The 12,705-nt window shown below is 44.9% G+C and overlaps 1 protein-coding gene across 1 annotated transcript in view; it reads right to left on the bottom strand.

The window, feature by feature from the left end:
* Window positions 1-12,705, bottom strand: part of SERPINF2 (serpin family F member 2) — an 88,636-nt gene that overhangs the window by 1,370 nt on the left and 74,561 nt on the right. The window contains exon 7 of the mRNA XM_082246238.1: window positions 7,936-8,140. Coding sequence (XP_082102364.1) covers window positions 7,936-8,140 — 205 coding nt within the window. The remainder of the gene's footprint in view (window positions 1-7,935; window positions 8,141-12,705) is intronic.

Below are 12,705 nucleotides of genomic sequence, written 5' to 3'. Positions count from 1 at the left end.
CAAAGCTGCAGATCACTAATTTCTACTGCAAGTACAGAATGTGTTGAGCATCTAACCTCCTCAACTAAATATAAAAGTTTCTGTCAAACTAGCCTACTATGAGGATGGGGAGAAGACTCGTCACCTACTTGCGAAAATGTTCTAAATCTCAAACTGCTCAGGCTATTGGTGCAATTTTATCCTCTGAAGGTAAACTAGTTCATTTTTCAGACCTGGTGATGGGAGAACTAGTCAGATTTTATCCTAATCTATATCTTCCCAAATCCATGTATTCGGTTGAGTCTTTAATGTTTACAGAATTTTGTGCTCCCATCCTTATCCTAGGCTCATTGAAAACTTTTAGACTGACTGATTTAATTGAAGGAGGGGTAAATTGCAACCTGTTCATTTCCCAATTGTAAGGCTCTGGGTAATTAATTACCAACTGTATATCATACATACATATAATATACAGTAATCACTGTATATTATCATATCTCCTAAAAGTTTTCAATGCAGGATTCGAGCAAGTACATTTATCAACTTCTGTGACTTAAGCTAACATTCTTTTTTTAAAACTAGGAAAGGAACCCACAGACCCCCAATTCATATAGGCCCATATCACTGCTATGAATTCTCTGCTCTTGTAAATCCCAAACAGGCAGGATGCATCCCTCAAAAATCAACTGCTATTGATCTCCGTAGGTTATTTATTAAAATGCAAACCCCAGCAGACAATATAGGGGAGCAGACCTTGCTTTTTCTGGATGCCACCAAGGCTTCACTGACTGTGGAAAATTCACACTGGACCTCATGCATCTTGTATTCTGTGCCTCTCCACTCTTCCTCCAGACTCTGGGACCTGGATTTCCAAATGAAATGCAAAATTTTCCACAGTCCGTGATAATTTGTGGAGCCATGTCATCTGCTGGTGTTGGTCCACTGTTTTATCACGTCCAAAGTCAGCGCAGCCCTCTACCAGGAGATTCTACAGTACTTCATTCTTCCCTCTGCTGACCAGCTTTATGGAGATGCGGATTTCATTTTCCAGCAGGACTTTGCACATGCCTACACTGCCAAAAGTACCAATACCTGGTTTAATGGTTTCAATGTGCCTGATTGGCCAGCAAACTCGCCTGACCTAAACCCCATAGAGAATCTGTGCGGTACTGTCAAGTGGAAGATGAGTGACACCATACCCAACAATGCAGACGAGCTGAAGGCCACTATCAAAGCAATCTAGGCTTCCATAACACCTCAGCAGTTCCACAGTCTGATCGCCTCTATGCCACACCGCATTGATGCAGTAATTCATGCAAAAGGAGCCCCGACCAAGTGTTGAGTGCACTGTACATGGACACACTTCTAAGTAAGCAAACACTCGTATTTTAAATTAGTCCTATTAGTCTTATATTCCAATTTTCTGAGATACTGAATTTTTGGTTTTCATGAGCTGCAAGCCATATTCAAAATTAAAAAAGCAATGATTGAAATATATCACTCTGTGTGTAATGCATCTATATACAAAATATACAAGTTTCACTTTTTGAATTAAATTACTAATATAAATGAACTTTTTGATGATATTCAAAATTTTATGAGATGCACCTGTATATCTCAACATAAATGCTGCCCTACTAAATTTGAGAAATGATGGGACAATTGGTTAGATACCCTAGGTCTATGTTCTTTAGATCTTTCAATGGGGAGAATTCTGTAATAGCCAGTTAATTCTTGTAATGGGGAGAATTCTGTAATAGCCAGTTAATGCCTTTGCCCTTTGAACATAAGGCCCCATGCACACGGGGCGTTTTTAACGCCGATGTAAGTAGCGTCAGGCGTTTTCTTTTTGCAGCCTAAAAACGCACCTCCATGTTATTCTATGGCCTCATGCACACACACAGACGTTTTTGAGCTGTAAATGGCCTAGGCATTTTTAAGCTGCAACAAGAACCCAAGGCCTGCGCGTTCTGAGGACCAGCGTTACAGCTGTAATAACGTCTGATGCTGCTAAAGGCTGAATAACGTTGCTTAACTTGTGTTAAGCCACGTTATCGTTTTTTCTGCCTCCATTCAAAATCAATGGTTCCCTATGGGAGCCTATTGATTTGAATGGAAGTCGCACCGCAAGTCGGATCAGGATGATCAGACTTGCGGCGCGACTTGCGCTGTGAGAATCTTGAGGGGGAACGGAACTCCACGCCAAAATGGGGAAAAAACGGCATGGGGGTCCCCCCAGGTTCAGGTCCCAGGCCCTTCGGATCTGGTATGGAATTTGAGGGTAGCCCCACGCCGAAAAAAACGGCGTGGGGTCCCCCCCAAAATCCATATCAGACCCTTATCCGAGCATGCAGCCCGGCAGGCCAGGAAAGGGGAGGGGACGAGCAAGCGGCCACACCCCCCCTGGACCACACCAGGCCACATGCCCTTAACATGGGGGGTGTTGGTGCTTTGGGGCAGGGGGGGCTCTGCACCCCCCCCACCCCAAAGCACCTTGCCCCCATGTTGATGAGGACAAGGGCCTCATCCCCACAACCCTGGCCGGTGGTTGTGGGGGGTCTGCGGGCAGGGGGCTTATCGGTATCTGGAAGCCCCCTTGAACAAGGGAGCCCCCCAGATCCCAGACCCCCTCCCTATGTGAATGGGTATGGGGTACATTGTACCTCTACCCATTCACCCCATAAAAGGCAGTGTATGTGAATAACGACAGGAGACGTTTTGGAAAGTTTATTAAAAATCTTCATCCAGTCTTCTCGTCCCATTCTTCTCCACTCTGCTCTTCTCCCCTCCGCTCTTCTGCTCTTCTCCCCTCCGCTCTTCTGCCCTTGGCTCTTCTTCCTCCGGTCCTCCTCAGACAATGTCTCCGGTGATTATGTCGGTCTCCGGTCTCTGCAGCTTAATATATAGCCATTAGGGGCGTGGCCGCTTGATGACGTCACCGAGAGGCCCCGCCCCTTATGTCACAGACTTCATCTGTGACATAAGGGGGCGGGGTCTCCCAATATCATCATCGGGCGCCCCTAATGGCTATATATTAAGCTGCAGAGCCCGGAGACCGGCATAATCACCGGAGACATCGTCTGAGGAGGACCGGAGGAAGAAGAAGAGCCAAGGGCAAAGGAGCAGAAGAGCGGACAGCAAAAGAGCAGAAGAGCGGAGCGGAGGGGAGAAGAGCAGAGTGGAGAAGACCGGAATGGAGAAGACTCGATGAAGATTTTAAATAAACTTTCCAAAACGTCTCCTGTCGTTATTCACATACACTGCCTTTTATGGGGTGAATGAGTGGAGTACAATGTACCCCATACCCATTCACATAGGGAGGGGGTCCGGGATCTGGGGGGCCCCCCCTTGTTCAATGGGGCTTCCAAATACCGATAAGCCCCCTGCCCGCAGACCCCCACAACCACTGGCCAGGGTTGTGGGGATGAGGCCCTTGTCCTCATCAACATGGGGGCAAGGTGCTTTGGGGTGGGGGTTTGCAGAGCCCCCCCTGCCCCAAAGCACCAACACCCCCATGTTGAGGGCATGTGGCCTGGTGTGGTACAGGGGGGGGTGGGGCCGCTCGCTCGTCCCCTCCCCTTTCCTGGCCTGCATGCTCGGATAAGGGTCTGGTATGGATTTTTCGGGGGACCCCACGCTGTTTTTTCGGCATGGGGCTACCCTCAAATTCCATACCAGACCCGAAGGGCCTGGTTTGGAACCTGGGGGGACCCCCACGCCTTTTTTTTCCCCATTTTGGCATGGAGTTCCCCCTCAAGATTCTCACAACGCAAGTCGCACCGCAACTCGGATCATCCTGATCCGACTTGTGGTGCGACTTCCATTCAAATCATTAGGCTCCCATAGGGAACCATTGATTTTGAATGGAGGCAGAAAAAACGCTGCTAAAAGCGACGTGGCAAAACGTGTAATAACGCAAATGGAAAAAGCTACTGAAAGCACGTTTTTACAGCTGCTTTTTCCGGCGTCAGAACTAGCTTTGCAGCACGTTTTTTCGAACGCCCCGTGTGCATGGGGCCTTAGTGTTGTGTTATACAAGATTACTGCACATGTACAAAGTATTGGAGACACTATAATATCTCGTCTGTCTATTGTCTGCAATCTATGCTTTCAGATGCAAGCTTGTATTTTGGATATATTTTATACTCAAGCAAACTGTACCAATGTAAATCTATTCTGGAACCAGAAAAGTTTTTCCAATAGTACATAAATCCACTTGTATTCACCAGTTTGTTTTGTCTACAGTAAAGAAGGGTTACAACCTTTGTCAAGTGTTAAAGTGGTTCTCAAGCCAGAAGGTTTTTTACTTCTCCGTTCCGAGCCACTCTGCATGTGTCGATAGACAGACAACTTGACTTGCCCCCCCTTATACTTACCTGAACCCCATCTCAATCCAGCACTGTGCCAAAGAGCAGCAATGGCTCCCCGCTTTCTCGCTCCTCACAGAACAGATGATAGCAGTGGGAACCATTGGCTCCTGCTGCTGTCAGTCAAATCCTGTGATGAGGGAATGGGGGGTGGGGCCAAGTCAAGTTGTCTGCGTCTATCGACACATGCAGAGTGGCTCGGGATGGAGCCCGCAGGTTTTCCACCATATGAAGGGGCTTCCTATGGTGGCACACAGAAGAAGGAGCCAGGAGATCCATCGAGGGGACCCAAGGAGATGAAGATTGTGGCTGCTCTGTGCAAAACCATGGGCAGGAAGTAAGAGTAATCCCCCCTTATGCAGACAAAGAAAGCAATCAAATCCTTTATAAGAGCATTTATTTTCAAAGGTTAGAAGTAGCCAATTTCCTACCATACTGTATATCAGCAATAAAATCTTTCCTACCAGCAGTATATAGTGTTTTTTTTTTTTTTTTTTTGCTAATGTAGGTACATTTGGCTTGGCTGGCAGCCAATGTTAAATCTGGGACAGGGTGAGTGACTCAGGGAGGCTGGACGACTTATCAAGCAGTCTGGTACCTCGGGGAAGCTTCCAGAAGAATGGGTGGGAGGTTAGAAGTAGCTGCTTGGAGAATTTAGGAGGGCCCCAGTCATTCCCCAGTAAGGGGGCAGACACTTAAATACTGTGGAGGTCATGCCAGCAGGGGGCAGCTAGGTGGAAGCTGGAGATGGTAGTGCTGAGGAGGCCATCGGTGGCCCTTAAGAGTACCCCATAGTCGGGGGGGGGGGGTGTGACCTTGGGTCTGGGCCTCAGTTGCTAGAGGGATCCTCTTACAACACATGGAGGAGTCCCGAATGCACGGAAGCAAGAGTGAGGACAGCAGGAGCCAGCTGGCACATTCAGGATTCTCCATGAGAAGTCAGCCTGGGAGGACTGTGGGAAGTAGCCAGGAGGGCTAGTGAGAGGGGCAGCTGCAGCCAGGTGGGCTGGCAGTGTCTGAAGAGGTTGTGCTGGGATCTGTAGGAATGTAGCTTGATAATGGACTTCTCTACACAACCAAAGGGGCCTGAGGCCCCTGCCTGTAAAGGGCTTTTGCTTGATCTGGCTGACTGCCTTTCCAGATTCATCAGTGTTCCAGCTGGGTCTGTGTTATTTTCTACAAGTAAGTGATGTGCTGGAGGAAGGAGGAGTCTATATAGGACTGTAAATAGCCAAGTTGTCCCTGAAGAGTTTTGCTAATGTCAAGTGGACACAGTGGCGTTCCAACAGGGGGGGGGGGGTGCCACGCACTAGGGGGTGTCAGCCGGTGTCCTGCCCGGGGTGTTCTGACAGATCCTATCGCAGTGTGAAGGCAGCTACAGTGGCAGCTCCTTCAGTCCGCGCTGCTGGCAGGGGGGGGGGGGGGGGAGGAGCCTCGGCGGGAAGAAGGGACGGAGCCTCAGCTGGGAGAAGGTGAGTGCCCAAGTGAATAGGGAGGTAATTGACGCTGCCAGATTTAATTGCACAGTAAGTAAAGGGAAAAAAATTAGGGTGTGGTATGTCATATAAATATAATGAACCAATATTTAAAAAGCTAGTATGTGGTGCAATGCACAAATGCCCAATAATAAATGTTAATAAATAGATATACATATAATGAATATGTGCAAGTGTTGTGACCTTATAAATAAGTATATCATATAATAAACCAATATTCCGAAAAATCAATATATGATATAATGCACAGATGTCCATTGGATGTATTGTAAAGGGGTTCTATTGGGGGGGGCACTTGCATTGTAAGGGGGTTCTATTGGGGAGGGGGGATGTATTGTAAGGGGGTTCTATTGGGGGGGATGTATTGTAAAGGGGTTCTATGGGGGGGCTTTGTATTGTAAAGGGGTTCTATTGGGGGGGGGTTGTATTGTAAAGGGGTTCTATTGGGGGGGTTGTATTGTAAAGGGGTTCTATTGGGGGGGGTCCAGAGGTACGGGGGCTGTGTAATGTAAAGGGGCCCAGAGGTACAGGGGCTGTGTAATGTAAAGGGGCCCAGAGGTACAGGGGCTGTGTAATGTAAAGGGGTCCAGAGGTACGGGGGCTGTGTAATGTAAAGGGGCCCAGAGGTACAGGGGCTGTGTAATGTAAAGGGGTCCAGAGGTACGGGGGCTGTGTAATGTAAAGGGGTCCAGAGGTACGGGGGCTGTGTAATGTAAAGGGGTCCAGAGGTACGGGGGCTGTATAATGTAAAGGGGTCCAGGTGCTGTGTAATGTAAAGGGGTCCAGGGGTACGGGGGCTGTGTAATGTAAAGGGGTCCGGGAGCTGTGTAATGTGAAGGGGTACGGGGGCTGTGTAATGTGTGGGTACGGGGGCTGTGTAATGTAAAGGGGTTCGGGGGCTGTGTAATGTAAAGGGGGCCTTCCTACATTTTGCTGCAGTGCGTGGAGGCGCTACACGTGACACGTCAATGAGCGGTTCATCGTCTGCACGCCTGGGGGGGGGGGGTGCCAGATATAGGATCCGCCCGGGTGCCAAATGCTCTAGGTACGTCCCCGAGTGGACATCCATCATTTTCCCATCCAAGTTTATTACCTCCTAAACAAAACACAAAAGCAAAGTTGCTGGACTGATTCCTAACTGAAGTGTGCCTGGCTGTGCAGGGTGGGGGGGTTTCCTATCCCTATAACCAGCGGCTCTTACGTGGGGTGCGCTACATATACACAATACCGAATAACACAGAAACTGACAAACATTCGGCTGGTGTGTACAACTAAGGATCGGCTTTTAAAGAATAGGCATGCTGGAAAAACAGCATCCAATCAGCGCTTGCAGCTCAATTTTTTCCTCTTAGCATGCTTCTCCATCCCCCTATCTGAGCCCTGCTGTACAGTTGACTGCAAGGTTGATACCACCTCAAAATTCAGCTACAAAAAAGTATAAATAGGCAGAGCTGCACTAATCTGTGCATTTAATATCTGAAACTAAGTTCTGGACCTTTGGCTCGGTTTACCCTCCCTCTCTAAGCCATGGAGCTTAAAGTATAACTTCAGGCAAAACTTTGCTTTTAGTTTTGAATAAAGTGGAGATGGATTAGAACACCTGTCAGTTTTTATCGCTGTCTGTGTCCCTGTTATGAAGATTCATCCATTTATCCTGTTTACGGTTGTCATTGAAAGGAAAAGAAAATCCCAAAACTTTGGGTTGTCCCCAGAAAAGTAAGAAGAGAAATCTTCCAAATAGAATACTAATTCTGGTGACCTAGGGGGTCCCCAAGAAATTGAAAGGGATTCCCTGTCACTTCCTGTTTGGCTATGGGACAAAAGTGAAGGGAAATTTCTGCAATTTGGCACAGATGGCCAAAAAAAAAAAACTAACCCTCCCTTGCTTTATCAAAAAAAAAAAAAAAAAGTTTTGCTTTAATTTGGCACTTCTTGACCTCAATAAGCGCATTCCCATGTAGTGCAAAGGACTTCTTGAAATTCATTTGAAAATCCAAGCAGCTTGTGTGTTAACAGGTTAATAGGTCATCCCATTCCTCAAAATATTAAGAAACACCAGTGATGAGTCCAGCCACGAGCCACGTGATACTTACCGAGACTAGACAGAGCATTTGTAAGTTCCAGTTTAAAGTTCAAATTAAACTTTGGAACTTTCAGTGTAGTTGGTTTCTCCCTGTGCAAACGACTGTAAAGTTCACTCTTATTCAGCTTATCCAGAATATTTGAGACATTCCACTCCATCCGATTAGGCATCACTATGACAAAACTCATGTTTCCTTTAAAAGGCAGCCTGGCCACCTTATAGAAAAAAAAAAAAAACAAAGTAGTAAGAAGAGGTTATCCATCAGTCACACATACAGCAGTAAGTTTAAGAATCTTGTAAATCTGTACCATTATGTGCCTAGAGAAGCCATAAACACTTTCTCAGAAATGCCATTGAAGGAGAAATATATTTTTTGCAGTATAATCATTGTACTTCCAAAAGAGCATCTGCATTTACCCAATGCACATGGGTAGGATGTACAGTGCATTGCGAAAGTATTTGGCCCCCTTGAACTTTGCAACCTTTTGCCACATTTCAGGCTTCAAACAAAGATATAAAACTAATTTTTTTTTTTTTGAAGAATCAACAACAAGTGGGAAACAATCATGAAGTGGAATGAAATTTATTGGATATTTCAAACTTTAACAAATAAAAAACTGAAAAATTGGGCGTGCAAAATTATTCAGCCCCCTTAAGTTAATACTTTGTAGCGCCACCTTTTGCTGCGATTACAGCTGTAAGTCGCTTGGGGTAGGTCTCTATCAGTTTTGCACATCAAGAGACTAAAATTTTTGCCCATTCCTCCTTGCAAAAAAGCTCGAGCTCAGTGAGGTTGGATGGAGAGCGTTTGTGAACAGCTGTTTTCAGTTCTTTCCATAGATTCTCGATTGGATTCAGGTCTGGACTTTGACTTGGTCATTCTAACGCCTGGATATATTTATTTGTGAACCATTCCATTGTAGATTTTGCTTTATGTTTTGGATCATTGTCTTGTTGGAAGACAAATCTCTGTCCCAGTCTCAGGTCTTTTGCAGACTCCATCAGGTTTTCTTCCAGAATGGCCCTGTATTTGGTTCCATCCATCTTCCCATCAATTTTAACCATCTTCCCTGTCCCTGCTGAAGAAAAGCAGGCCCAAACCATGATGCTGCCACCACCATGTTTGACAGTGGAGATGGTGTGTTCAGGGTGATGAGCTGTGTTGCTTTTACGCCAAACATAACGTTTTGCATTGTTGCCAAAAAGTTCGATTTTGGTTTCATCTGACCAGAGCACCTTCTTCCACATGTTTGGTGTGTCTCCCAGGTGGCTTGTGGCAAACTTTAAATGACACTTTTTATGGATATCTTTAAGAAATGGCTTTCTTCTTGCCACTCTTCCATAAAGGCCAGATTTGTGCAGTATACGACTGATTGTTGTTCTATGGACAGAATCCCCCACCTCAGCTGTAGATCTCTGCAGTTCATCCAGAGTGATCATGGGCCTCTTGGCTGCATCTCTGATCAGTCTTCTCCTTGTATGAGCTGAAAGTTTAGAGGGACGGCCAGGTCTTCGTAGATTTGCAGTGGTCTGATACTCCTTCCATTTCAATATTATCGCTTGCACAGTGCTCCTTGGGATGTTTAAAGCTTGGGAAATCTTTTTGTATCCAAATCCAGCTTTAAACTTCTCCACAACAGTATCTCGGACCTGCCTGGTGTGTTCCTTGTTCTTCATGATGCTCTCTGCGCTTTTAACGGACCACTGAGTCTATCACAGTGCAGGTGCATTTATACGGAGACTTGATTACACACAGGTGGATTCTATTTATCATCATTAGTCATTTAGGTCAACATTGGATCATTCAGAGATCCTCACTGAACTTCTGAAGATAGTTTGCTGCACTGAAAGTAAAGGGGCTGAATAATTTTGCACGCCCAATTTTTCAGTTTTTTATTTGTTAAAAAAGTTTGAAATATCCAATAAATTTTGTTCCACTTCATGATCGTGTCCCACTTGTTGATTCTTCCAAAAAAAATGACAGCTTTATATCTTTATGTTTGAAGCCTGAAATGTGGCAAAAGGTCGCAAAAGTTCAAGGGGGCTGAATACTTCGCAATGCACTGTATTTTCCTGAGTGCGTAAATCTTCAATTCGGGAAAATAAATCGCACACACACACACACACACACACGGGTAAACATCAATGTAAAAAGAAGAGTACAAGTGAGTACACCATGCACTTCTATGGCCGGTTGTAAGCACCTCCTGCAGCTATCCGAGCAAGTCTTACCCTGGAGCTCCTTGCGTCTGCATATGTGTGCAATAATAAAGTTTATATTTTCGTAATTATACCTTCTACACCTCTGGACTCATGTTTTTCATATTGTTGTTTGGGATAATTATAGCTACACGTTAACTATGCTTTAATTACTTCAGGTGCTTTTGTGAGGACGTTTTTTTTTTTTTTTTTTTTTTTTTTTTTATTTGGTAATAAATATCCTCTGTGTATGTACCCTAACCAGGAACAAGCATGCAAATTGGAAAATTAGAACCCCTGATCTACAGATGCATTTAAGACCTGTGCTTTACCAATGTGTTCAGGCCACTGAACATTGTGACAGCCAGGTAACAAGTATTAAGAACAGGTTTTCTTTAACAATTGACAGCAATGCATTCCACTTATTAGGATTGTAGCACTGTGTGATGACTTGTTGGGCCTCTATCGATTACCTGCACACAGTCACTTAGGGTACAGCTCACACATTCATCCTTACTCCCAAAGGCTTGTTGTTCAATAAACACTCCAGGGGTTTTGTTTTTTTGTATTTATTGTGGATCTTAGATGGGAGACGTAAATAATGGATACTCCAACTGAAACTATATACAGTTGACAAGTACAACTCTCATTTGGCCTCACCAGGTTACTTGTGGAAGCAGTCATGCTGCTTTAACCATACTGCCACATGTATAGAAAGGGCCAAGTTTCCTTGCTCTTTCCCCAGCAACAGACTTGGTAAACTACATTATCTTTGGGACACTCTCTAGCATCCCCTTTACTGACACCCATCCACTGACTCTTCTAGCTGCAGGGATTCCCTCCCCCCTCAGGTCAGGCCCCTTGACACAGATCTGTACTCCCTGTATGCAGAATCAGATCCTTCCAGTGTCTCCCTTCCAGTCAGGACCTCCGGGTTAAGTTCCCCTCTACCTCTTTAGGCCCTCAGGTCGACTACCTGATTCTTCATGGCAATTTCTACAGAGCAGGAGGCAGTCACCCCCTCCTTTTGGGCCTCTGCTCTCTAGCTGAAAGACTTCGTGCACATATGCTCCTGGCATTTATACAGTATCCCAGCATGCACCAATGTTCTTTCCTCTGCCAATCACCAGGGCTGTACTAAATGCCTGTGCACTTATTTGTCAGGTTTCCTCCCACTGTCTAATATGCCTCCCTAGTGGATCAGTGTGAAACACTTCAGATAAACAGTTTCACCTGAGCACATTGAGCAGACCTCATTAGCAGATCCTGCTCGCTGGTTGGCAGAGAATAAAGATTTACCTGGCAATCCTTCTGGTAAGCAGAAAGGATCCAAAACTATACTCTCTCTCTCTCTAGCACCTACCTAGGAGGGTGCTACACGGTTAAAGCCTAAAATCCTCCTCTTTAAAAGAACAATTCGGGAAGAAATTATACAAGTTTCTCTTTCTAGCTCACTTCTGCATTAATTCATTTTTGCTTTGATTTTCACAATTCAGAACCCATTCATACCATAGTGCTGCATGCATGGCAATGCATGTTACGTACACTGGTGCATCATGGTACCTTTCATTTTTAGTTTAAAGTTTATTAATTTTGGATGGCACCCCAACTCCCCTGCTGTACTGTGATACAAAAAAAAAAAAAAAAAAAAAAAAAAAAAAAAAAAAAGCAGGTATAATTTTAGGTCCACTTTGGGGCGTTCGTCAATTCAAATGAATGGTCATCTTAATGCAACATGTGTACGCAGGGCTGCTGTTATAAATCATGGGGCCCCGTACCGCCGATCTGACAGGGCTCCCCCGCTCATCCGGAAACCGATCCAGTGTGTGCTGCAGTGCCATTTTTTTTGAATGCCAAGTCAATGCGACTTCTAATGTATGCTCTTGCTATACAAAGCAAATTAATGGAAAAGCAGGATAGAAAAAGAAAATTGGATGGCGAAGCGTCAGCTTTACTGGAACTGAATAGCCATGACCTGATTAGGCCTTAAGCATAAAAAAAAATATTCTGCTTATACAGGCTTTTGGAATTTTTCCCTGTATAAGCAACTTTATGCAAGCCTACTTGTCCATGCACATTTGGGCATTTACAGGCATATTTGCAGGGGAGTGTTTTGCAGAGAAGAGCGTTTTCAGGCAAAAAAAAAAAAAAAAAAAACACACAAAACACACATTACAAGTGAATTTTTTTAGTGGAGGAGCTTTAGGGGAGAGAAAAAAAAAAAAAAAAGACTTCTCTCACATAAAAGCACCTAAATACTGTGTTTGAGAGCATTCAGCATTTAAGTGTACAATGATTATAGTGAATAAGGAGTAGAGGGGAGGGTTTTGGAAAAAAACACTTATAAACGCAAACGCTTAAACGCGTGTAAACTCTTGTGCAATACGAGCCACTATGCGTGTTTTTTCTTATGCTGCCTTTTCTGCCATTTTCAGCCGTTTAATGTGTATGGCCCTTATAAGGAGGAATAAAATAGTTTGACCTCAGCAGAACCCCTGATAGTCGTGCCACATCCCTATTTAAATGCAAGAAGAAAAATTCCCCTGGTGATGGGACTTTAAAGACACTTTTAAAAATAAAA

This window comes from Pelophylax lessonae (genome assembly GCF_965119305.1).
Source record: "Pelophylax lessonae genome assembly, chromosome: 2".
In the NCBI taxonomy this organism is placed as follows: domain Eukaryota; kingdom Metazoa; phylum Chordata; class Amphibia; order Anura; family Ranidae; genus Pelophylax; species Pelophylax lessonae.
The sequence above is the reverse complement of the archived record's forward strand: the minus strand, read 5'-3'. Positions and strand labels throughout refer to the sequence as shown.